The sequence below is a fragment of the Oxyura jamaicensis genome, chromosome 21 (genome assembly GCF_011077185.1).
Source record: "Oxyura jamaicensis isolate SHBP4307 breed ruddy duck chromosome 21, BPBGC_Ojam_1.0, whole genome shotgun sequence".
Classification (NCBI taxonomy): Eukaryota; Metazoa; Chordata; class Aves; order Anseriformes; family Anatidae; genus Oxyura; species Oxyura jamaicensis.
The window spans coordinates 6717948-6744128 of NC_048913.1; the positions used below are offsets into that span (position 1 = coordinate 6717948).

The following is a 26181-nucleotide window of genomic DNA, read 5'->3' on the forward strand; positions in this document are numbered from 1 at the left end:
GAGGTTTTGGGTAACAGAGTCTTTGTGAAAGTAAAAGGAAATCTAATAACTCGCAGCATAACTTCAGACTAAAGGTAATGGAAGATATATATATTTTTTTAGGAGAAGGTAATTGACCTTTGGAAAAACCTGCTTGAAACCTACAGTTTTCTACTCCTTGTTAGCTTGTGTTGGATGGGGTGCATGGGGACAGGGTTTAGTGGGTGACGTTGGTGGTAGGGGTTGGTTGGACCAGATGATCTTGGAGGATCTTGGATCTCTTTCCAACCTTAACGATTCTATGAAAATGAATGTCCTTGGGCCAGCTTTGGCAGATTCATGTCTCAAAGGAGATGGGCAACTCTTCAGCTGTGGGTTAGGGCCATGGGCGAGGGCTTTGGGCAATGCTCTCCGTTAATGTGATGGGCACATTTCCACTGCACCCAGTTTTCATAAAAGAAAAGGCTTTTAAAAATGCAAAATATTTCAAGATATTGTTTTTATTTGGGGAATTACTTATACTGTTCTAGAGCATATCTTCTTTTACGTGAGTCACTGCTATTAGTATATTTACTACGCATCATTGTCATTGATAGTTACAATAAATTCACAAATACAGTTTTTTATTTTTATTTTTTAAGTAATGCAGATTCAAGCTAGCACTGAGTGAAAAATGTTGTTTTCCTTCTAGATCAAAGTGCCGCTGGTGTTTTAATGAAAAAGCCAGATACTTTGATAAAATAAACACTATTATTAAACTATGTAAACAAATACTCAGTTTAAAAAGAAATTTCATAAATCTGAATGACAACATTTCTGCGCTAGCTATTTTCCAGAACTTTTCTTAGTGGGAAAATTTGAAAAGCACTATTTTTGCTTTCTACTTTTGGAATAAAACCAAATTTTGAAATGCTGGTTTCCTGTGAACTGGAAACCGCTGGCTCTAACCAGGAGTAACGAACAACCCACAGCCTGAAAATGATTTACTGCTAGAAGTATAGGTGCAAGTAGCGTATCTATGCTGAGGCACTTTTTAGCTCACTTATGGGAAAAGAGAACTTACGTGGCCTGCTCAGCAGGCTGAATAACAACCATTTTGCCATTTTTGCATCCAGCTTTGTCTGTTCAGATGACGGATCTTGCGCAAGGCCGGTCTTTTCTTCCTGTGTGTTCAGTGAAAGTGTAAAAGGTGGGGATGCTTTTTGGGAATTTGTGGCAGGATGCTCGTGGTTTTTGGTGGCCAGGAGCAGCAGCAGGACACGGTTGCAGCCAGGAGCTCTCCATCCCTCCTTCTGCTGGGGGGACTGGCACCATCTCTTGGGTCTGTAGGCTGGTGGCTGGAGATCCCTACTAATAGGGGCTGTCCTGTTGGAGCGCTCTCAGCGAGCAAGCTGTGGCTGGGTGGGTGTACACCTGGCACATAACGTGCTTTTTCTTGAGAGCTGGAGAGCCCTAAAAATTCAGCGTTTCCTTGCCTGTTCCGCGGTAATTGGGAGGGCAGGGGAAGGGAAGCTACAGGCTGTATTTCGTGTTTGTGTCTCGATTGTGCATGCGGTGGATGCTTTCCAGCATCCGTGCAAATGTAGTTGGCATCCCGAGCGCGTGCATTCGAATCAAGTGCTGGTTCATGTTCTCCATGCAGAGCAGAGAGATATGGTTTCTTCTGTGGCCGTCACCTGGGGCTTAGGCACAGAATCACTGGCTGTCCTCTGTCTTGTACAGTCTCTCCTGCAAGCTTTACGCTTTCCCCTGGCTGGGGAACATTTCCACACTTTACCCAAAGTACTGGCAGGCCATAACCCAACCATCCCTTCTCTTGCCATCAGCCTGGTGTAATTATGCCAGCCAGTAGCTAAATAGGATGAAAAAAACACCAATGCAGGAGATATGATGAGTTTTAGGAAGGATGAGGAGCATTGTCCAGAAAGTTCGCTGCCTGCATGGCTTAGGAAGCCATCTTCTGCCTCAGTTCAGTGCTGATCAGCTGTAGCAGCGTCTGGCTTATTTCTGCCCGGATTGCCTGGAAAACCAGCTTTAATATTGGTTTAATTTTTAAGTCTGGCAAGTCCTTGAAGTGCTGTTCCTTCCTGTCGGCTACTGCATGGCCAAGGATTCTGCCTGCCGTGCACAGTGCTGAGAAAAAACATCTCACTTTTGCAAATGGGAACAAAAGGGGATGGAGAGAACCTGTCCGGGCCAGGGCTCCTCCTCAGCCACCACTGCAGAGCTGCTCCCAGGCTGTGATTTTGGATTTTGAGGAGAAAACTCCAGAGGGGGAAAAAGCAATGGTAGGGCTGGAGCAGGGAGATGGAGAGAGGGTGAGGAGCAAGACCCGGAAGACCTCCCTTCTGCCTCCTGCCCCTTTACCATCCTCAAGCCCCAGACCAACACTGACTCCTCGTTTCTCCTTCCTCCTGCAGAGACGCTGATGGACTCCACAACGGCCACAGCAGAGCTGGGCTGGACGGTGCATCCTCCCTCGGGGGTAAGTCATCCTCCTGCTGTACGGGAGCTGCGTGCCGTGGTCTCTGGGCCGCAGGTGAACGGTGGGGGGGTTGCTCGATGAAAGGCACCTGCTGAAGTGCTTTGGCACTTACAAAAAAGTATAAAATTATGAAAGAGGATAAAAAATGAAGGCGATTTTAGTTTCTGGTAGTTTTCTAGGAGGTGACACTTCCCCAAACTATCCCATGTTCAGGAAGGGCAGTTCTCACAGCATCAGGCTCATGTGATGTTGGAGGACTCACACTCGCTGTGAAGCTGCCCTGTAGTCAGTTAAAGATGAGGGAGAAGGAGGAATGAAATGCGAATGCCACCATCATTTGTCCCCAGAATCTCGCTTGTTATCTCACTGCTCATCACCTGTTGCAGAAAAGGATCAGGGCATTGGCCTGAGGTTGCACACTTAGCAGCTGTCTGATAAAGTCCTGAAATGAAAATGCAAAGTGCACGTGTGCAATACGGCCCTGGGATAACATGGACCCAGACAAGGCTGTTAAGAACACCTAGCAACTCATGGCAGGACCTTTGCTAGCTCGGTGTTGATTCTCTCCTCTTTACTGGCACCGAGAGTCCCCTGGGCCCCATCCCAAGGCCACCCAGAACAAGCTCCTTCAAACCAGAGCTTGGCCAAGGCAGCGTGTCTCTGCACATATGGAAGAGGCCCCGGCCACCTCTGTCTCTCACAGGGTTTGTGTGGGGCACTGAGGTGCTTGGAGCATCCCTCCCCTCTCTGCCCGTGGTGGCTGGGAGCAGCTTGGGGCCGTGGTGCCCGAAACCCCCTGGCTGCCACCAGCCGGTGCTGGGGTGAAGGTGAGGCTGGCAAGGGACCCTCGCAGCACCCCGAGCCAAGCTGTGCCCCCTGATGCGGTGTCGTGCTCGCCCTTGGGTCCAGCAGCTGAAGCCCCCAAAGACAATTCCCTTCGCCATGCACAGAGGTGAAAGCTCAGCACCCGTCCTGCCCTGCACCCAGCCCCGGCCGGGGCCAGATGAAGACATTCCTTTGGGCCTCACCCCGGGGCTGACAGCAAGCCCGCTCCCTGAGCCAGCTTGGCAGAAGAAAAGAAACGGATGAGAAAAGCCTCTGTCGAAGAGATCAAACCCTACGAGAGCGGCCTCCTCGGTCTGCCTGGCCGACCCGCGGTGCCGGGGCGCAGGGGCTGCCGGCACCGGTCCCCCATCACCATGATAAAGCCCCGCACCCGCCAGCCAGCCCGACCGCCCCACCAGCTCCGGCCCGGCCGCCGAGGGGGGATGACGGGCACACAATGGGCAGGAGCAGAGGTCAAGTCTTTTTCTCTCCTCGCCCAGCCTTTCTTGTTTGCGGTTTTTCCATATGTAAAGCATGCCTTGCTTCCAGCTCGCCAGCCCCGCGGTAATGAGGCCTGGGCCTGCTGGAAGCCGTCTCTCCGTATTATTGTGCTGCCTTCTCCTTTTGAGTTCCCGGCATGTTAATTAGAGAGCGAGGAGAAAGGGAGAAGCTTCTAATTAAGCGATGAGGGGCTGATGCACAGGGGTGACTTTCTCTCCTAGCTGGGAGAAGGGAGCTCGGGAGCGGGGCCTTGCAGGATCGGCTCGGCCAGCGGTGCCAGCGGCCCCACGCAGCCCCTGCTCGCCGTGCTGGGCACCCTGAGCTGGCCCTGGGCATCCTGCTCGGTCCCTCATCCCTTCTGGGAGCCTCTTAGGAAGAAGCCTGTCTGGGAAGCCCAGCACGGTGCTGGTGCTGCTGGTGGGGTCGCCTCCTGTCCCCATGGATGACGCAGCTTCAGCAAGATCGGGTGCAACCAGGGTCACCTGCAAGAAGCCCCTGCTTGCTGCTCTGTTTAGTGTTTTATTTCTGGTTATTAGTAAGCTAAAAGCCTAAATAGGTGTTTTTGTTTTGTTTGTTTGTTTTTTTCCCTTTCCGAGGAGCTCCTGTGCTGTTCACAGCTCTCCCTTTGCCCTGCCTCCACCATCCGCCGTGAGCCTCAGGCTGCAGAGACTCCTTCCACCACCTGCTCCTCCTGCCTCGTGGTGCTGAGCTCCTCAGGCTCTGTCCTGAGCCCTCCCTGGGGCCATGCAGGAGGATGAGGGGCAGGTCAGGTACTGGGCATCCACGTGTCCTGGTGGCTGACGTGCTGGTTTGGAGTGGTCCTGGCAAGGGACAGCCAAGTCAGAGGCAGGGCAGGGGAAGTAATTGTTTTCTTATGCCTTGTCCTTAGTCCTTTCACCCCTTCCCCAGCAGTGCCCTAAAAAGCAGGGAGATCCTGCGTTTTTCCACTAGCATGCCAATTTTGTCTCTGGAAAACAAAGCAAAGGCTCCCCCTGCATTTTGAGAGGATGCTCTCCTCCCCTCCCTCCCCACAACGGGCGCAGATTTGCAGCCATGGCCAATCAGCAATGGTTGGAGCTGTTTAGGGATCTTCCCTGACAGCCTTCTGTTCAGTTGTTAGCCTTGATGTGCAAAAAGCAATCTGTCTCTCATCTCAGGAGCCTCTCTCTGCAGTCCTGAGTGCCCTTGTGAAGCTGTTTGCTGGCCACAGGGCGGGGATCTGGGGACGGCTCTCCTCGCGCAGGGGTTTTGCTGCAGGTCCTGGCACAGGTGCTGGATCTGAGCACGGGGAGCATCGACTCTGTGCTGCTGTCCTGCCCTGGGTGCTGCAGTGCTTCCAGGGCAGGGCTGTGCCATGCAAGGTGAATTTCTTGTGCGTGGGAAACAGCTCGGTTTCCACTTGAGCAGGTTTACGGACAAGTTCACGGAGAGCTGCTCCAGCTGGCTGGGATTGTGTCGCTCTAGCTGGACCCCAGTCCCTAGGGTCGGCATCAGGAGGGGTCAGCTCTGCCCTGTCCAGCCTGCAGGGTGCTCTGGGTGGTGCAGCTCTGGCCGGGTGCACAATGAGCTGTGGTCTCTGCTGTATAGCCTGGTGATTGCCTTCAACAGAGACCACCCTGAGATTTCTCAGACCTCTCTCCTGCCCCCATTGGAAGCTGGGGTGAAGGGAGGCACAAAGGGCCAAGGGGCAGGGGAATCCCACTTGCTTGCTCTCCTCTGGCTCCGTTGAAGGTTGCTCACCCTTGCTGCCATGGAGCGTTGCCAAACCCAGGACAGAAAGGGATTTTCCTCCTCCCTTCTCCGTCCCTGGGTCACCTCTCTGGTGCAATCTGCCCAGGGCGTTCAGCAGCATGGTTTGGTGGGGGTCCTCAGTGACAGGAATCCTGATGGATCCCAGTGGGTAAATCCCATCCCTGACCTGCTCTGAAGTGTCTCCCCGTCCTACAAAGGGTGGAGACAGCAACAAGCCCTGAAGGACTGGACAAAAGGGCAGAGATCTGGACATGGCCAGCCAGGTGTGGGTGCAGGTAAGGGTGCTGGTGTAGCTGCCCTGAGCTCTGTGGAGACCCCCTCAGAGCTGGCCAAGCTGGTTGCTGCTGCTAGTCAGCTGGGAGGAGCTGGGCTGAGCTTCCCATGGGGAAACCCAAGATTGTTTGCAGGGAAAATACACTGACTGTGAGCTGTCTTCCTGGGAAGGATGCTGCTGCAGTGCCAACCAGCCATGGGACATGCCACAGGTCCTTTTAAAACAGCGGACACTCTGGCTTGGGGCTGGCTCCTGTGTCACATACCCGGGAGGGACACCAAGAAAAGTTGGTCCTCGTAGGATGAGGGCTACCAGAGGGACCGAGCCCAGCACGTCCCCCTTTCTGGATACGTGGCGAGGTCAGGCAGGCTCCCGTAAACCTTCCCACCTGGCTGCTGGCCAGCCGTGCTTCTCTTCCTGCACATCCCGAACCCTGGGCTTGGTTGAGGAGGCACGGTGGGATCCCGCGAATGGCGAAGCACTGGAGGGGGCCGTGAGCTGCCCTGCCCTGCCCCTGTCCCTGGGGGGATGCTGCTGCCTCCCGCCCTGCTGCTCCGCAGAGGGGTTTTGCCATCCCGCTGGCTGCCTGCACCTTGCGCCGTGCTCCAGCTGCAGCCTCGCAGAGGTTTTACAGTCACGTTGTGAACTCCTGAGAAAGCAGAGTCTGTCTGCCACGTTTGTAACCGTAGCGGCACCGGGGGGAATACATCTGCTAAAGGCATCGTGTTACTTTGCCGTGAGGCTCTGCAGTGGTGAGGCCGCTTGGTGGGAGCCCCTGCTAAAGCCATTACCGCTGCAGACGCCGTGCACGGCCCCACCGTGCCCCCACGCACCCAGGCCACGTGCGGGGACTTTTACCCCAAAAATCCGGGCATCGAGCACGGCGCTGGGCAGAGAGCTGCCGGCAGCCACCAGCGCCCAGGGTGGGTCAGGATGGAGACACGGAGGGGTGGGTGCTGGCACTGTGACCCTGCCTGGGCAAGGAGGCGTTGGGTGCTGGTGGGGCTGAGCACCTGCAACGTGGTGGCGTGGGCACGGTGTGGCACGGCTCGTACGGGGACAGCGTGCCCGCTCAGCGTGCAAGGGGACTGGGAAGAGGCAAAGCAGGTGGGAACCCCATTTAATCCCTTGACCTTCGGTTCCCTGCAGCCCACTGACTTTCTTTGTCCTGTCCGCAGTGGGAAGAGGTGAGTGGATACGACGAGAACATGAACACAATCCGCACCTACCAGGTGTGCAACGTCTTTGAATCCAGCCAGAACAACTGGCTCCGGACCAAGTACATCCGGAGGCGAGGAGCACACCGCATCCACGTGGAGATGAAATTTTCCGTCCGGGACTGCAGCAGCATCCCTAACGTCCCAGGCTCCTGTAAGGAGACTTTTAATCTTTACTACTACGAATCAGACTTTGACTCTGCCACCAAGACTTTTCCCAACTGGATGGAAAACCCTTGGATGAAGGTAGATACAATTGCTGCCGACGAGAGCTTCTCGCAGGTGGACTTAGGTGGGCGGGTGATGAAGATTAACACCGAGGTGCGCAGCTTTGGGCCCGTCTCCAAAAACGGTTTCTACCTGGCCTTCCAGGACTACGGAGGCTGCATGTCTTTGATCGCAGTCCGTGTCTTCTACCGCAAGTGTCCCCGTGTGATCCAGAACGGGGCTGTCTTCCAAGAAACTCTTTCAGGAGCGGAGAGCACCTCCCTGGTGGCGGCTCGTGGGACGTGCATCACCAACGCGGAGGAGGTGGATGTGCCCATCAAGCTGTACTGCAACGGGGACGGCGAGTGGCTGGTGCCCATCGGCCGCTGCATGTGCAGGGCAGGCTACGAGTCGGTGGAAAACGGGACCGTCTGCAGAGGTAACTGCTTCTGTTCTTGCTTCAGGCGCTCACCTCGCCGCCACGGTGGGCTCTGCTTATGCTGGTGTTTGGGATTTGCAGCTGTGATCTGCAGGGAGCAGGGCTCAGCCCTTGCAGAGGCTCTGCCTTACCTCTGGGTCCTCTGAGCCTCCGAGTCCAGGGGTGCCAGCAAGTCCCTGGTGCCTTTTGTGCTCCCCGGGCCTCGGAGGGATGTGTGTTCAGCTACGGCATGTGCCACTGAGCTGGTCTGCAGCCCCTTCCCAAAATTCTGGGGTTAGAATGGAAGAGGGAGCACGAGGAGGTGTTGAGGGTCTGGAAGACAGGGAGGCTCCTCCCTGGTTGCACAGAAACAGGTACGGGGCCTCGCGGGAGGAACTGGTTTAGTTCCAGTTTGCATCCTGTGGCTCAGTGTGGGCTGAAGTGCTCCTGGGGTAAAGGGAGCGGGGCTCCAGGCACCCGAACATCACGCAGTGTGAAGGACCCAGCTGCCTGCAGCATTCTGCCGGTGCATACGGCCTAGGACTGGGTGTGTTCATGGGGTGCTGGTGGCCAGGCTCGCCTCTGCAGACTGAGCATCGCCGAACCCGGCCCCTGAGCTCCCTCTGTAGCCAGAGGTTCCTGCCTGAAGGTCGATGTCCAAGGAGACCCAAGGAGCGCCTGCTTCTCCCGTGTGGCTCAGCCACATCCCACGGTGCCAGTCCTACAGAGAGCCCCAGGCAGGTGCGAGGGGGCTGCTCAGGGCTGGGTCAGAGGGGAAACACCCCTCACAGTCCCAGCCACTGCTTCCTGCACTCACGCCTGCTGGCAGCTGATTTGTCCCCTATCTCAGTGATTATAGCGGTAGGGACTGGGGTGATCCTTTCCCCACCTTCTCCCCTGCCTTTTCTGCACCTCCTAGGAAGGGGAGCAGGACATCCACCTTGTCTTTCTAAGTGGAGGGCTCTGCTTTGAGGGAAACTGGGTCATGGGCACCAAGGATGGGTGAGGAGAGAGCAGCCAAAATGATGTTTAGCAGTGTGCTGGGTGGATGTGCTCAGGGCTGCTGGAGTTATGAAGACGGGACCAAGAAAGCAAAGCAGAGCCAACCACGGCGTTTGGCAAACCGATTGTTTCTTCCCTCTCCTAGCCAAACATCAAAATCCCATTACAGTTTTGATAGCATCGGCACACTGAGCAGAGCTGGAATTTCTCTGAGATCAATTATAGATACGTCAGCAGGCAGTGCAGAGCCTCAGATGCTGTGCAGGGAAGGAGCTGCTTCTCCTTTCTGCTTGCTGCAGGGAGGGACGGGTAGGCAGCTCCGAGCAAGCACAGAGAAGGTGCTGATAGTGGGGAGATGGACACTTCATGGACATCTTCATTTTGCTACGTGGCTTCTCCTCGGAGTGCTCACCTGGAGGATAGAGCACCTCCGCTGCTGGTGGCTGGCCTGCTCGTGTCAAGCTACAGGTCCTGACGTGCTGGGGCATCCTTTAATATCCTTGCTTTTTTTTTGCCCAAGCAGCCCCAGCCCTGCGCAATGCTTTGCCCTGATGCCGTTTCAGTTTCTGAGGCTGTGCTGCTCCTTCAAAGCAGCTCCCCAGCCGTGGAGCCAGCCCAGCCACGGGGCTGTCCCTCTGCACGCAGCAGGGTGCCCAGCTCCTCCGTCGTGCCGTCCTTTTCTGCAGCCTGGCGCGGCTGCGAGGGGAGGCAGTGCGAGCAGGAGCCGGGGGCCAAGGTAGAGGGAGCGAGCAGGAGAAGGGCCGGGTCTCCTCTTTTGTCTGTGCAGCAGCAGCAGCAGGATTTTGGGAGGTCCAGTACCTCGGCAGCTGTTTCTCCAGCCGGTGCTGGCGTGCGCGTGGCCCCACGCTCCCCGCTGTCATTAATCACCTGGTGGCCAGCAGCCTGCCGTCTCCGTGGGGCAGCTGCCTGCGGGGCTGCGAGCGGGGCTGGAGGGGGCCCCGGGGCCCTGTGGGATCGGAGAAGCTTCCTCCGGTTCCCCCAGCAGCCCCAGACAGAAAACCTGGGGTGAGCAGGGGACAGGAGCACAGCCATCCCGCAGAAGTGGTGGGACACAGCCGTGGCATCCCCGTCCTCTCCCGGATCCTGGCGAGGCAGTGAGCGGGCTGGGGAGGGGGCTGGTGACCCCAGCTGGGTCAAAAGGGCTCTCCTGCCCAGCTCCACGGGGTAAGGACCCACGAGGCTGCAACCCTGCTCTGCTCCCGTCCCATCCTGGTGCCAGCATCTACAGCGTGTGAGCCGTCTGGCTCGGGGGAACCCGCTCATACATGTGGCCGGCAGGTTTCCTCGTGTTTTGAGGGGTGGGAGGGAATCTGGGCCCTTTTCCAGCAGCAAAACAAAAGCAAATCCGAGCTGGCTTTCAGCGCAAAGTGCTCTCACACGGCTCGGTAGCCCAGGCGGGACGTGGCAAGGAGCGGGGGGGGATGCTGCCCACTCGTGCTGCCTTTGGGTCTCGGTGGAAAAGGGCACCCTGAGCGATGGACAGCCTGGCCCCGTGCAGCTGCAAGACGCTGGAAAGAGCTGCTCGTTTTCTCCTCCGGGCTTTTCATCCGGCCAACACAGCGCAAGCCTGCTCATAGCAGCGCACACGGGGGATATTTATGGGGGAAGTTCATGCATCTAACAGCTTAAGCTCCTTTAAGCTCGCAGCCCCAGCACAAAAGGATTTGGGGGCAGTTAACAATTCGGCGTGGTTAAGAGATTTCCATTTCGCTGGGCCTCGCTCGCCAATCCCGCCGGGCCCTGCCGGGGCTGCCTGGCCGTGCTGCGCCGAGCATCGCCCCGGCTCCATCCCGCGGCGTGGGGCTTGTGCACGCTCCTGCCTTCACCACCTCCCTGCACATCCCTGCACGCTCAGCCCCGTCCTCCTGCCTTCCCTGCTTCACCTTCTCGTGCTCTCCGCCTGCCTTTTTTTTTTTCCTCCATCTCCCTGTTCTTTGTCTGGCTGCCTCCCCCCCTCCTCCCCCCCCTGTCCCTCCCAAGCAGCATATTAAGCGCATTTCTGTCTCTGCCTCCCTTATTCATTGGCTCCGCTCTGCAACAGAGGAGGCAGAGCCATTGTGCTCCCCGCTCGCTCTCCTTAGGCTGGACGGCGGCTGAACGCTTCCCATGACGGTCTCTGCCTCCTCCGGGACGGCAGCCGCGGGCTGGTCCTGGCTGTCGAGCCCTGCTTCCATCTCCAGCCTCTCTTCTCCTCCAGCTTCGTGGCACTCAGGCGTACGTGCCCGGTGAAGTGGGCCGCCTCCTTCTTTGTTGCATTCGTATCGCACTGAGCGCGGGGAGCCCTAGCCTCGCCGTGGTGACGGGGTGGTTTTGTCCCGCAGGAGCTGGTGGTGATGCTCTATTGCCGTGAGACGCATGGCATCGTCCCTTAGGGTCACGGGCATTTCCCAGGAGAGGAGCTCAGAGCAATAGCGAGGTGGGGAGACTGGTGACGTGCTGAGAAGAGGAGAAACCTGGTCACCTAGGTGGTCTGTAGGAGATCCAGGTTGCCATCTACCTTCTCCAGCTCAAGGTTGAGCGCCCAACAGCGTGTCCCACCATGGGGGGGAGGCAGGGGGAGAGCCCACACAGCCTGACTCCTGCCCCTTCCCTGGCATGGAAAGTCAGGATGGAGGATGTTTTGTCTTCACCCAGCCCACTGCTGCTCCTGCCCAGCTCCACAAGCAACCCCAGCCTGATGCCACCAGGCCAGCCCACCTCCACCCCCAGCTGACCTAGCCTGAATCCACCTCAAAAAGCAGAAACCTTTGGGATTACTCGGCAGCGGGCTTGGTCCCGCTGTGTTGGGCTTCGGTGTGGGGCCGGGCCCGTGCTGACGGTTTGGAGAAGCGTGCTCGGCGGGGCAGCGTCCTCCTGATGTGCCGAGGAAGGGTATGTTCTTGCTGCCTTGTGCTCACATCCCTTATGTACGTGATGTTTTGAAGATACGGGGCTATTTATGGCCCCGTGCCTGTTTTGGTTCTGGGCCTCCACTGATAATGCTGGACCCAGCCAATAAATCGCAAGGCCCTAGGGGTAATTAAGTTCTTACAGGAAGCATTCCTGGTTGAGCTAGAGCAGATACAGCCAATTGTGATGTAAATGTTTCCAGAGAAGGAGAATTACCCGTTAAATGCTTCCAGTGGTTGTTCCTGCTTCCTCCCCCCTTACCAATCCCCCCAGTCCTGACTGCTCCCTCCCTGTGATTTCCCTGTCCCTATTACCCCAGCTTGGCTTTAACCCTTGGGGCAATGACTTTGCGGCGGGTTGTTCTGGCAGGATCCTCGTCCCAAGTGGCAGGGCCGCCAGCAGAGAAGTGGGGTGGGCTGCGTGCTGTTCCCCGGGGGTGTGATCTGACGTGTTGGTACTGCAATGCACGCTGCTTGCTGGTGCCCAGCTCACCGAGGCGTGTGTGCATCAGTAACCCACCACCTCCAGTATTTACCGCGCTACAACTTCCATGTCTTTGGCTGACTTATTAGGAACACTTTGGGCTTTCTCCTGGGTCATTGATAAAAATGCTAAATAGCCCAGAGCCACGAATCAAATCTGTTGGCTCTAGTAGAAACAGACCTGCTCTCTGCACATTCCCCGCTTAGATCTCAGACCGTGGCAGTATCAGCTAGCCAAGTTTTAATGCGTTGAGTATGTCCCACGGTGTCTGCAGACCCTCTAATTTCTGAATCAAAACATCGTGTGTTACCGAGGGAAACGCTCTTCAGAAGTTTGGGTGCGTTGCGTTAACGCTGTTACCTCTCCCAACCAATCTTGTAATTGCATCAAAAACCATACAAGGCTAATTTGCCTTAATCTGTTTCCCATATACGTTCATAGATTGGCACTGCCGTTGCTACCTTCCTTTACTCCTTCGCTGACCAAACCCCCCAGCTGGCACATCCTTATTTGACCGGTCCTGATGTTGCAGTGGCAGTCCGAAAATAGCCACGACCGCCTCATTTAACAAATTGCTTTTTCCCACCTCTCCGAAGCGTTGCCCTATTTCACGGCACATGGAAAGCGAACATTATCTGTCAGCTGGTTCATCAGCCAGCTCTTTAAAAACTCTTAGGTAGACGCTGTCCTGACACACTGATGTGACAATGTTTAACTTGAGTAGCTGCTATTTAACATCTTGAGTTACTGCTGGAATGGAAAGTATTTTGCTATCATCCTATAAGATGATGACATCACCTGGCTTCTTCCCAAGTACAAAACAGGAATTTGTCTGCCTCTTCGCCGGGGCTGTTGACAATTTGAACGCTCCCAGCCTGCAGTGGCTCGATGTCGTTGTGGATGCTGCTCTTTGGGCTTCCCCCTCTCCTCCCTTTCTGTCTGGGAAGCAGGAATCCAGCCCCTCTTCCCACCACTTTGATTCTTCTCCCTCCTTCTTCTTGCTGACCCCTCCATGTTGTGAATCCAATTAGGGCTGTGGTGGGGTTTGCAGCTGCTCTGCATTAAACACACCGAGCCTGTTTGGTGGAGCCAGATGAGATGCCAGCCTGTTCTCTGTACATTCCTGCCTTGTATTTATGTTTCTGGAGGTTGGAGTGGAACCAGGAGGAGCCTGGCAGAACAAGAGGGTGTCAGAGGAGGGGGCTGAGGCTTTTTTTTTTTTTTTTTTCCTGGTGGTCCAAAACCCCAGGAAATGGTGACCTGGCCTGGAGGAGCACAGGTGGCCCAGGACAGGGGGAAGACCACGCTGCTGAAGGAAGCAGGTAGACAAGTAACTCACTTGGAATAGGAAAGGCTGCTTCTGAGGGACTCGACTTTAACAGCCAAAAGCGGGTCAAGTAAGTCAGAGGGAAGAAGAGGTGGGCTGAGCCCTTCCACAAGAGACCTTACTGCTCAGAGAAGGGGAACAGACTTGGTTTTCCCGTGCATGAGTGTGAGTTTTGAAGGTCAGGATTGTTTCAGAGCACTCCTAGCCCTGTTGTGAAGGGGTATGAAAAGCCCCACACTGAGCCCCAGGGGCAGAAGGCTGGGGGGGAGAGGCTGGAGCCCCAGCGTTTCACAGGGGCTTTTGTGGCACTCACATCTGTGCAGATAACAAAATTCCCCTGATTTATTTTTGCACATGAAGCAGCGTTTTGGATCTAATACCACATTCCTCTTCTTGCTACACCCATGTGAGCTGGGAATAGCTGTGCTCACTCCTCTGGAAGGACCCAGGGGGAGAGCCTGATATCTTCCTGCTTTCCCTCTCTCGCCTTCGTAGACCTCCGAGGTTTTTTCCCTTTTTTTAATTTTTTTTTTTTTTTTTTTCTGGGAATAGTGGTAAACATTAGTAGGAACTGGAATAAATAGCTGGGATCCCAGCCCCGGCTTCCAGGATTTTAACTCATTACTAGCATAAAGTGAAGGCGTTTTTACTAGTAGCCATTAGGTTTTAGTTTGGATCGAGGTGCTGAGAGATGTGGAAGGCAAGGAGGGCATTTCCCCGAGTTTAGAAGAGTGCTGATTCTTCATTGGATGTAATCTGAGGAAAACTGGAAAAAAAAAATGCTGCTTTTAAGGATGGTGTTTTTCATTTGAGTTGGGCTGAAACCAAGGGATTATTTTGAACATTTAGTTCTGGGAAATACCTACAGACTTTCTCTCTGGAGGGAGCTGCCAATTTAAAGCCAGTGCGATGTCAGATGATCATTCCATAAGAGCACAGTTATTTTATTTAATTTTAGCAATGCAAAGTAAAAAACTTACAGAAAATTTAATCTAGAAGCCATGATTAGCTTAATTAGCTCCAGGGAAACTCTTTATTGTTCCCCATATGCCTTAGAAACATAGTATATCACTGGAAAGTATGCATAAAAGTCCCCATAAAGGTTAGGAAATGGAATCAAAGTGTTTCACAGCTAACACGATGGCTGTGTTTATGTAGAACAAACAACACGTAATTAGTTTGGGCCAAAGTACCCATTTTTGCATGCTGTACTTTTGGAAGGAGACCTGAGGCAGGGTGACACCGGGCAGCAACGCGCAGACCTCGTGCGAGCGGGGGCTGTGGTTGCAGCGCCGTGGGGAGAAGTGGTGCGAAGGACACGGTGCAAATGCCTTCATTTCTCGACATTTAAGGAACGAGTGTCCAAGAAAAACCAACCAACAAGCCCTATAATGTTTGCAAGGTATTATAAAGAGAACAAACAAGGAAGAAGGGCATAGCCCATCAGGCTGCGGGACCTGGCCGCCAGGTGCTGTGGGGCAGGACCCCAGAGTGCTGCCGTATGCTGTGGGTGAGCTGTGATTCTGGAAGCACGTTTGCCAGCAGAAGAGTCTCTGAACCAGCACCTCAGGCCACTTCTGTGCTGGAAACCATCAGCAGAAGTCCTTGCCCAAGCACAGGGAAGCTCCAGTGCCTGCATGGCTTGGGTGTCCGGGGCTTTATTCAGAAGCGCGTGATCCTGCGTCCAAGCACATCTCATTTTTCTGACAGCTGAAATGAATTTTCAGATGACTGTAACGCTTTGTCTAAGGCCGGAGGTGCAGGGCTGGGGAAGAACGCAAGGTGTGCGATGCAACGGATGCTGTGAGATGCAACCGGTGCTGCAATCGGAGACAGATTGCTGGCAATTAATTAATGGTGCTGGAGAGTGGCTGGCTTCCCCCGGCTGCAGTCACATCCAGCAGAGCCCTCTCGCCCCTCCGAGGGGTTCTGCAGAGGCCCTTTGCAGAGGTCAGTGGGGAGCATGCAGGGCAAATTCAGATTACCCTTTGACGGAGGGTCTGGTTCTTCGTTAGATGGGCACTGATGGTTTTCAGGGACAGCAAGCTCGCGCTTGCAAAGTCTTTTTTTTTTTTTTGGCACTTTGAGGCTATTGTCACATTCAGCGCTCATGGAGACCCTGTGGTCAAGAAGACAGTTTTCAAGTCTGAAACCAAAGCTAGCAATTTCTTTTCAAAACATTGTGATTCCAGAAGCTCCGTGGTTGTTACACCTGCAGCTGTGACATGAGGCAGGAGTGGTGAAAATATATGGAGACATGATAAAGGCTCTGTTCATCTCAAACTATCAAAACGCCCAAACCCTCAAGATTATTGAGAATTAAAGTGCAGCCTGAAGTGGAGCCCATAAAATAGAGTAGCATGGATGCTTTTCTCCAAATGGCAGTTCTTCCCGTCTGGATGGCATTTCAGAAGACCATAGTGACTTCTGAAGAGGCTGTAGCAACAGATAATATTCGTCAAACAGCAAACAGCACCATCTATTAAATGCACTCTATCTGCCTTTTTATGGCATCATCTCTCCAGGAGGCTTTCTGCAGAGACATGGAAATGGTCTGTGCAGCAGTGCAGGCTTTCAGACACCAGCCAGTGGTTTCCATCACGCTGTTCCACCTTTCTCCCTGTCCTTCACGAGAGAAAATTGTGTCTTCGCTGTCCTGGACTCACAAATTCGGGCCGGTGCCCAGTGCAGTGGCCCAAAGCACCTATGCATGGGGAACACCAGGGGACAGGCAGGACACGAGGCACTGCTGGGCATCACCCTTCACGAGGATCCCAAAGGTCTTGGCGCTGATCTCTCTGGAGGCATTTCAGTGTCGGTGGAAACCAGCCTCTTTCCATGAGCACTGCACGGAATGAGCTTTCCTCTGTCCCTTTCTCTCTTCTCCTTCTTTCCTTGTCCCTCCAGGCTTGCGCACAAGTGACAATTCTCCAGACACATATCACCGTGACCGTGATAAAGAGCACATAACCTGCCTGTTTTTTCTAGTGCTGAAGTGTGCTGCCTTCCACGTGGCTCAGGAGCCTCCGGCACAGAGTTCGGTTTGCAGGGAGGTGCGATGAGGGAGGAGGTTACACCTCAGGCTGACCAGCCAGAGAGATGCTGGAGCTGCTCTCTTCTGCCAGCCATCACCTGGAGGATTCCCGGAGCTGAAGGCATGAAGGTTTTCTGTAGGGAAAGCACCAAAGCTGCAGGCCTTTCCTGGTAACACTCCGTGGGGCAAGTAAAATTAATTCCAACCCTGTCGGTGTGTATGAGCATCCCTAGTTAACAAACAAGAAGCAGATGTGGGGAAAACAGGAACAAGAGAAACACTTGGGGAACGACTCACACCCAGATAAGCTTCTCGTTCACCTTTGCACCCCAATTACAGACTAAAAAATGCCTTCATTTACCACTGCGTTGCCCTCGCAGAGCTACCTGCAGCCCACAGCGCGCCCTTCATGGTGCGTGGTGCCTCACCGCCCTGCCTCTTGCTCAGAGGAGGTGTCTGATGCCCTTGCTGTAATTTTCAGTCACCTTCACCAGCACAGTGGTTATGCCGTTACTGTCGCCTCTGTCAGCTCAGACGTTGATCCGTGCAGTAATGTTAGTGTTTTACTCTCAATTTACACCCTGGGAGTGGACCTGTGGCATTGACTGAGGAATAAGGGACGCGGTAGCTGTTGCAAGAAAAATGTCTCCAGACATTTGTCTCCACCTATGTGAATCCCAGCCTTAGGACCTGCAAAAGGCCTGTGGCAGTAGCAGGGCAGACCATTTTGCCCTCTTTTACTGCTTACACCGTTTCTTCTCATTTCTAAAGAGGATTAGGAGGCTGGCAGAGGAACTTTGTCATGCCACTGCTTAATCGCGTCGCCACCATGAGTACGGTTAATTTGCAAATAGAGTGAGAAACCTAAGTGTATGGATCTACAGGACAGCCTATAATTAGAAATGGTCCTTTTTTTTATTTATTTTTTTGCTTCTGGAAAGGTTTCTGCTGTCTGGCTCAGATGGAACCGATCCCAGTTTGTTTTTGTTTCTCTTGAAGTAGAGCACGGCTGCTCTTTCCAGGATTTCCCAGGCGAAAATGTATGCGTGAGGACCGCGCGTGGTTCTTCGTCGCGGATACGTCGAGCCGAATACGCGTGCACTTCACACGCAGCCCACGCACGCTTTGATGACCCTGGGGTTCATTTGGCCCTCCAGACCTTACCAGGACCCCCGGCAGGGATTTGCCCGTATTGCTCATATGTTCCTATGGAAACCAGAACCGGGATCTCCTGCGCGCTGCAGTGCTGGAGGGGCAAAAGCAAACATGGGTGGGAGGGAAGAAACCAGCGGGGTCGTGGGCAACGTGTGCCCTCCCTTGGCACCGTCAGCGGTGCGCTGAAGGGGAGACCCTGAGAGTGGAAGAGAGGGAAGGAGGCAATTTCAATAGCCGGAGCTTTCCTGCAGCATCCCCGCAGCTCAGAGTGGGTGCGAGGTCTGCTTAGCCCAAGGTGAGCTTGCAGGGTGCTGGATGCAGCACAGTGATAGCGCTGCCCACCTGGGTAGCTTGCTAACGAGCAGGTTTAATTACCCTGGGAGGAGCGACAGCGGTATCTTTGTGCTTGGTCTGTAGCCTCTGCGCATCGCAGCTTCCCTGGGGAGGGGGCACCTTCAGGCAGCTGCTGGCTCCTGACACAGCCACAGATCTCAGATGTCCCGCACGGTTCAGGAGCTGTGATCCCCAGGGATTTTGCCCTTTTGTGCCCGGTGGGTTTGTGGCACTGCCCTGGCCGCATGCTGGCACCAGCACATCCGCACCCTTTGGCCGGCGTGCCCACGTCCCCGCTGTCCCGCGCCGCATTTCAACCTGCGGGCCCGGTGGTGGCTGCAGCAGTGATGAGCGCCGGAGCTGCTAGCAGGCTGGGAAAGTCTTTTGTCAAAGCTTGAGATGCCTCCAACCTCCTTTAATTAAAGACAATTACTGCTTTCAGCCCCTCTTCACAGCTCAGCTGGGTTGTTTGCAAACACACAGCTGCGGGAGGCTTTGTGCCCCTCTCCGAGTCCCGCTTCCCTGGAGACGCGCGGAGGTTTCCTTATTATCGGCATTACGGCTAGAGCAGCTGAAGGAGGGGGGGCACCCCAGGCTCCCGGGCATCCAGGGTGTGTGGAGGTGCGTGCAGAAAAGCTTCCCCGGCCTCCGCAGGGCAGCCTGGAGCAGCACTGCCTGTCCACGTCCAGCCTTCCCTGCAAAACCTCCCGCGGGGTAAAGCGGCACGCGGCGCCGGGGTTCGCAGCGAGTGGCTTCTGCCGGAGGTGTGAAGAGAAAGGAAGGAGGGGTGGATGGCGGTGGAGGCATCTGAGCTGCACTGAAGGTGGCTTTTGCCCCAGCTGCAGAGACGGGGCTGGTCGGGCCACGGCTGTGAGCTCTGAGTATCTGCTTTTACACGGGGCTCTGCGAAGTTAGCCGCGACTCTGCAGCCTCATCTCTGCTTTGCCTCCCTGCAGGAACTGCACCAGGCAGGGCAGATTTGTGCTTTCTTGACTGAACTGTGCTCAGAAAAAAAAAAAAAAAAAAAAAAAAAAAAAATCCAAAACCTCCTGCAACCAATAACCCCTGTTTCTGTGCTTGAATAACTCAGAGGCAGCCAAGTGGAGCTTAACCAAACTTTCCAAAACAGTCAGGGCTGGCTCAAGAACAAGCAGCATCCACTGCAGTCCTCAGGGATGCTGTTTCCAAAAATACAAGCCTCAGCACAGTGGCTGTGCGTGAAGCTGTCTCGTGGCCCTGGCTCTCCTATGGATCTAGCATTGCTCTGCAGAGAAGCATCCAAGCCCAGATGCTGCGGCCAAGGCCACGGCTTCTCCGTTTTCAGGTGCTAATGGTCTCCTCTGGGAGGAATCGGAGCAGGAGTTCCTAGCAGGCAGGCCACTGCACGCCTTTGAAGCATTTCGTTGTTAAATCCATCGCTGGGGCCTGAATGGTAAGTGCTCAGCATTCAGGCTCAGGGGAGCCAAGATCCTTTTTGAGCTACTAACAGCCTGACACTGCTCTGTCTTCTCGGATTCATTTTGCAGCTCTGATTCCCTGGTGAACACTAATCACTGGGCTGAGCATGAAGGGAAACATACCCCACAAATGGGAAGCCCAGAAGCTATTTCCCCTTAAACAGCCTCTCCGTGGACGTCTTTGATCTGTTTTGGGGTGGTTTCTTATTCAACAGAAGGCTCTTGAAAGCCAGCAGGAGAAATGGTGCTGAAGAGTTAGAGCAGCCTCCTTGAACAGGTTTAATGCACGTGCGGGCCCCGTGCTGTGGATTTAGGACGGGTGGGGGGAGATGTACAGAGTCAGACACCTGTTGCACGTCCAAAGGTCAGCAAGCAAATCCCGAACTTGCTTACACTCCTGTAGCATTCACGTCGGCGAGGTGCAGGAGCTCCAGGTTCACAATCCATGGTCCATAGTGCTGCGTCGTGCCGTGGTTCTTCCTGCTGTCACGGGAGACCGTGGCTGTCCTTATCCCATAGTCCGTGGCTCAGCAGAGCCAGGCACCTCACTTGGCAGCGCCTCTACTTCCTATTCCAGCTGCTGATGTTGTTCACTTGGTTCAAAAATTGCTTTGTGTCTGGGGGTAGCAGGGCAGGAGGCCGTGCTGGGTGGTGGTCTGGAAGCGGGGCACCCTTCAGGCAGCGTCCCCGCTGGGTCCAGCTTTCCAGAAATGTCCTGGTGTTTATCAGGCTGCCGGCATCTGTGCAGTTCTGATGGTAAGAGAAACAAGGTGCGGACGGAGCGCTGCTTCCCCCCAGCTTCTGGCGTGCTGTTGGTAGTGTCGGTGCCGGTGGTGCCTTGTGGCAGTAAGTTATGCAGTTTAATTATGCACCGTGTTAAAAAAAGACATCCTTTGCTTTATGCATGAGGGATTTTTTTTTCTGACTTTGCATTCTTATATTTTAAAAAATGGAAAGCAATCATTTCTCATTCATCTCTGCTATATTACTGATGGCTTTGTGTGCCTCCCCGAGCCGGCTCTTTTCAAACGGAAGGTCCTGGTTTGACAGACTCACCATATGGAAGCTGCTCTGTATCCCTAATCATTTTTATCATCTACCTCATGACCTTGTCTAAGGGTGACCACCACTGCAAACGCTGTTCACAATGTGGCTCCATGCAGCAGCTTAATAGCATTCCTGTTTTGTGCTGGGTTCCTTTCTTAATAACTCCTTACATTTTCTCTCTCTCTCTCTTTTTTTTTTTTTGATGATGGATGAGCTTTGAACTGGTGTTTTCAGAGAATTATCTCTGGTGCTGCCGAGATCTCCTCCCTGCATGTTAATAGCTAATTTAGTGCCCATCATTGTGTTTGTATAATTAGGGCTCTTTTTACCCAAGTGCATTAGTTTCCTTTTGTCACCACTGAATTTCAATGGCTGTATTACTGCCCGGTCACTCAGCACCCACTCTTTGAGGGTGGCAAACCTGGCTCTTTTGGGGATGTCAGGAGACAACGCCGCATCACCCCTCGCTCCCTGCTCCAGCCTGCAGGTGGGTGTCCTGCACAGGGGGCTCGGAGGGGGGCTCTTTGTCCTGGCACCCCAGTGAGCAACATCCTCAGCATCCGTGTTCCTGCCCGGTGCTGTGGGTATGTGTGCTAGCAGGGACGTTACTCCATCATTAAGCAGCAGCTGGTCACCCTAGCTAGGTCTGAACCTCTGCCGTTAGAGAACACATCACGTTGCTGGGATTTTCTTGCTGGATGGTGGGGTTTTTTTTTTGCAGTTTGGACCTGCTGAATTCTCTTCCAGAGCGGTGAGGTGGATCTCGGTGTCATTTCCTTGACCACAATTAGTCTAGCAGTTCCACTTTACCTCTTTCCCACGTTTGAGCAGCCAGCAGGACTGCATCACGTGCTGTGCAGAACGGGGGAGGGATGGATGCAGCGTGGGTTAACTGGGTTGCTTAGCCCTTGGCTGGAGTTTGGTACAAGGAGAGGTGAAAGGAGCAGAAAGGGTCTAATCACAGCTATAGGTGTGATTAGGACAATTAAAAGGATGGAGCCAAGGCCCCGTTAGTGGTGCCAGATCGTATGAGAAGGGACAACAGCCACAAGCTGTGGCTTGAAAGGCTCACGGTGGACTTTGGGAAAAGCTAAGAGAGTTCCCAAGGGAGGCTGAACGTCACCGTCCCTGGGGACTTCCAGGACTTGGCTGCGCACAGCCACAGCAGCCCTGGTTTTATGTTCGGGCATAGCCCTTGGGTGAGCCCGAGGCTGACCCAGAGACCTCGGAGGTCTCTTCCCACCAGCCCTGCCAAGACACCCTGAAAAATCCTTCCTCGTGACATGGGGCCCTGCCACTGCACGCCAGCTGCAGCCTGCTGCCAGCTCGCCTATGACAGCTGGGTCTGCTCTCCGTGGCTCAAGGGGGATACAAGAAATAAACCTGCACAGAAACACAAACAGGGTCCTGAGAGCCCTGAAAAATGCCCTTCCACCAGAGACTTGAAAGAGCTCAATATGTTCAGCCTCTCAGAAAGAAAATTAAGAGGGGAGACGATTACCAAAAGGAAATACCAGGCTCTGAAGTGCTTTTTAATCTAGCAGGGAAAGGTATAACAAGAACTGGTAGGGTTAAACTGGAGCTAGACAAATTAAAAAATTAGGCATGTGTTTCTAAGTGATTAACCACTAGAGCAAGCTAATGAGAAAAGAGGGACTTCTCTGTGTTTCGGAGGATGTAAAACAAGATGGTTCATTTTCTGGGCACTTGGCCTTAGCCAAAGACAAGCGAGCAGGTTCAGCAAAGCACAGCTGGATGAAACTCGGGAGCTCAGTTCATGGTCCCCAGGATGCAGAGCCCCCAGATCTGTGCCAAGCCACGGAAAGATGGGTCGGTGCAGGGGTCTGAGAAGGCCCACCACGTCTCTGTGTCCGTGAGAGCTGCGGCAGTTTGATCTCAGGGGACCAGCGTGCAGGCACCGTGCACCTCCTGTCCCCTGCCAGCGCCGTGGGTGCTGGACTCGTGAGCCATGGGCAGGGGTTCAGTGCCTGGCCCAGAGGGAGATACCGGTGGAAAAGGAGCGAGGTGTTCAAAGGGGCACGAAATCTGCAGGTGCTGGCAGTGATTCCTGCCCGCAGAGATTCCTGCCTCTCCACCTGCCCCGTGGGTTGCAGCCAGGTTTTCCGAGGTGAGGGGACGCAGCCTGTCAGTAGCAGAGCTGTTCCCTTAGACCGCATGAGCCACGGGGCTCCTTCGGACGTGTTGTGCGTTGTGTTTTGCCCTGAGCCAAGCCCACAGCATCTGCCAGAGCACCTCTGAGGGTTTGCAGCCTCACTGCAGTGGCGGAGGGGCTCTCACCACGGCAGGGACCCCTGCGAACTCGTGGCTCGTGGAGGCTGAGCTGCTTTCATTAACTAGATTAGCTGCTTTAATCTGCTGAAAGTGAGAAGCAGTCGGTCCTGCCCAAGGAGGCCACGGAGGGGCTTTTTTGCTGAGAGGTAGGGGCAAGCTGCAGGGCCGCGGTGGAGGCAGCTGGGAGCCAGCTGGCTGCAGAGGGACCGGCTCCCGCTGGCCTTCGCTGCCCTTCCTTGCGTGCCCTTTGTGTCTGCAGATTTACCCCCTTCTCCTCCCACCTGTTCTCCACCCCTTTTCTTTGTACGGATGGAAGAGTGTGCAAGGGATTACGCCGTTTCTGCGCTGGCCCCGAATCGATCTCCCGGTTGCAGATGCACGTGACCGTGCATACACACTTAGCCCGGACGTGTTTGCATACACCCTCCGTTTTTTTTTTTGCACGGAACAAAGAAACGTGGCAGCAGAGGAGTTCGCAGTCCTGAAAAGGAGGCTGTGGGAACCAGCCTGGCCTCCTGGCCCTCACCAGCCGTGCAACGACCCTTCTGCAGTGCTGTGAGATAGCCAGTGTCCAGCCCTGACCCCGTAGCTCTGGGGTCTGTCAGGCATCACGATTCCTGCTCTCCAGCGTCCCAGCAGCCTGGCTGGCTCAGCCCCCCCGATGCCCCCACCACCACCCGCTCTGTTCTGCCCATCAGAGCCAGGACACCTTCCCTTCCAGGGCTCCTCACTTGAGCCAGAGCACGGGGAGAGGTCTCCAGGCCTGATTTAAACAACTCAAGTGACAGAATCCCTCCATCGCTGGATCAGTTATTTCAACCCCTCTGCCAAAAATATATATATATATATATTAAAAAAAGCTTTCTTGGCTGGCTGCATTTGTCCAGCTCCAGCAAGTGACTGTGGTGGCGATGGTTTCTGTGCCTTAATTCTGTCCCAACCTGGAGACAAATGTTTATACCGTACACACCATTATACAGTACGCTTGAGGCTGGTGGACCAAGTATGCTCCGTCCTGAAGGACGAAGGCTCCTCGCTACATTTCTCTCCAGCTGCATATAAAAAGTCATCTTTGCTCTATGTTTCTTTGCTGTTTGTGCCCCTGTGCGGGGCAGGGGGCGGCTTGCCCAAGGACACAAAGAGTCGGGGGCAAAGTTGGGACGCCGAAGTTGAAATCCCAGCCCTGGGTTTTAGCCACTCCACCTGCTGTCTCCACTCTGCATCAGTGCTTTTTATTTCTTGGTGCACTCCGGCTTTTTGCCCAAGGAGAAAAGGATCATGCAAATGATTTGCCCCAAAGGATTTGAGGAAGCTGTTTAAGCCGGCAAATGCTGCCTTCTCCCCAGCTGTGCCATGCAACTCAGTATGCTCATGAATTTTCCCCTCCCCTAAGTGCAGGAAGGGGCTGACAGATGTTAACACACGATCAGGGTCTCAGGAGAGAGGAATTAAAGCCACACTGGACCCTTCGAAGACACACATTAGTGTCAGAAATTTCTAATCAATCAGCTCAGAGCCTCCTGGGGTCAGAAGCCTCTTTGAAACTCAAATGGGGAATGGCTCCTAATGGGTTTTATTTTCATTGCTATAAATTGATTAGCGTTAAGATAAACAAGTTTTGTTTCCTTCTGAAAGCTCTAAATATGCTCTGGGGGAGGAGAACCAGCGGAGTCTGATTGCTTCCCATTAGGACGTCTTCACTTAGCTCCTACCCCAGCACCAGTTCGCACCAGACACGAGACAATTTTTTTCCGCAGGGCTGGCTAAAGGTGATGAATGCATCCCACAAAGAGGCTTCGGCCTTGCTGGAGCAGGATGCAGGGTAACGCAGAAGGCGTGAGCATCCTCGTTGTTTCTTCCAGGCTGAGATGTGAAACACAGCTTGACCCTGGAGGGAAGGAGCTCGTCTTTGCGTGGTGGAAAGCGTCTCTGCGTTTGGGGAGCCTGAGCCTGGAGGCTGGATGGCTGCGTGTTGTTTGAGCTGTTTCAGCCTGGCAGCTGCGATGCATTTGGGAGACACTTTGCGTGGATCAATGCTCTGCTGTCACAGAGTTTACCCTGCAGGGTAGACGAGGCCATCTGCAGTTGTGCTGAGGAGCTGGGGAACGAAGGGGGTCGGGTGCTCAGGGCTGAATTCTGCAGGACCTGGGTGCCCAGCTCCTTGGCGGGCACAGTGAATGAGACTGCTTTGCAGCAGTGGTTCCCCTGAGTGCCTGCTCAGCGCTCGCTGCTGAGTTAACTGCAGTGCTACCTACATCCCATGTGTGTTCCCTGTAGCTCAGTGTGTGCTGTCCACAGTCGTGTGCCCCCTGCAGCCTGTACAGCCCATTTGTGCTCCCTGCTGCTCCCAGTGTATGTTCCCTGTAGCCCAGCACGCTGTCTAGAGATTGTTGTGTGCTCCCTACAGTCCCGTGTGTGCTCTGTGCACCATGATATGTGCTTACTACAGCCTGCATGCTTGCTGTCTTACAGCCTCTGCTCCCTACAGCCTGTTGGTGCTCCCTACAGCCCCGCTTGTGTTTCCTACAGCCTGTGCATGCTTCCTACAGCCTGTTTGTGCTCCCTACAGCCTGTGCATGCTTCCTACAGCCTGCTTGTGCTCCCTACAGCCCCAATGGGTGCTCCCTTCAGCTCTACCTGCGCTCCCTAAAGCCTGGTCTTTGCTTCCTGTGGCCTGTGTGTTCACCCTACAACCCTACTGAGCTCCCTTCAGCACTGCATGGATGCTCCCTACATAAAACAAGGATGGTCCTGCCCATCCCATGCCGAGTTACGGATGTGGAAGACACTGGGTGCCAGTCCTGGTGGTGAAGATGGGTGCTGTCCACCTCTGGGCCCCCTGGCAGTGGCACGGGGGACGGTGGCCAGTGATGAGGGACATGGCAGATGCCCACAGGCGGTGCTGGGGCGTCTGCCTGCTGGGTGGTGGTGGCTGGCGGTGGTGCTGGTGACACAGGATGGTGACAGCACTTCGCTGTCAGTGGTGATGATGTCTCTGTTCTGGTTCCTGGCAAAGGTCTCGCTGGGGGGTGATGTGGACACTGGGCATTCCTCTCCTCCGAGGCGACCAGGCGGTGCTCGGCTGTGCGGTGAAGCCCAGGAGATAGGCTGTTCATATTTCTGTGCTGAACAGGGAGCTGACATTAATGAACAGCTAATTAACAACACAGGGCTTGATGGTTGCAGTGTCAGCGTCCCTAATTAGTCTCACACTAATCTGCTTTAATTAACTGTCCCTGTCGCAGTTTTAATTTAATTTTCAGCTCCAGACCAGAGATAGCAGTCCTGTGAGTGGGTTCCAGCAGCACAGCACTGTCTGTAGTGGGGCAGACTGGCGGGGCACTGATGACCAAAGTCAGCAGCAGTTGCCCCCATGCTCTTTTATACTGCTGCTTTGCCTGCATCACCCTCGTTTTAGGGCGCAGTGAGCTGCCAGCCCTGCCCTGCTCAGGTGCGGCGGGGGGCACGGTGTTGCCCACCATG

General features: G+C 54.4%; 1 protein-coding gene and 1 long non-coding RNA gene across 2 annotated transcripts in view; one reads left to right on the forward strand and one right to left on the reverse strand.

Annotated features, from left to right (window-relative positions):
• The window catches only part of EPHB2 (EPH receptor B2), an 86834-nt gene that overhangs the window by 10067 nt on the left and 50586 nt on the right, over positions 1–26181 (forward strand). Inside the window, 2 exon segments of the mRNA XM_035344675.1 lie at positions 2398–2464; positions 6995–7679. Of these exon segments, the coding sequence (XP_035200566.1) occupies positions 2408–2464; positions 6995–7679 (742 nt within the window). The 5' untranslated portion in view covers positions 2398–2407.
• LOC118177191 lies at positions 16635–25137 on the reverse strand. The gene is made up of 3 exons (XR_004755707.1): positions 25127–25137; positions 19015–19018; positions 16635–17074 (listed from the first exon to the last, which is right to left on the reverse strand). It is a non-coding gene; the product is annotated as an uncharacterized LOC118177191 (long non-coding RNA).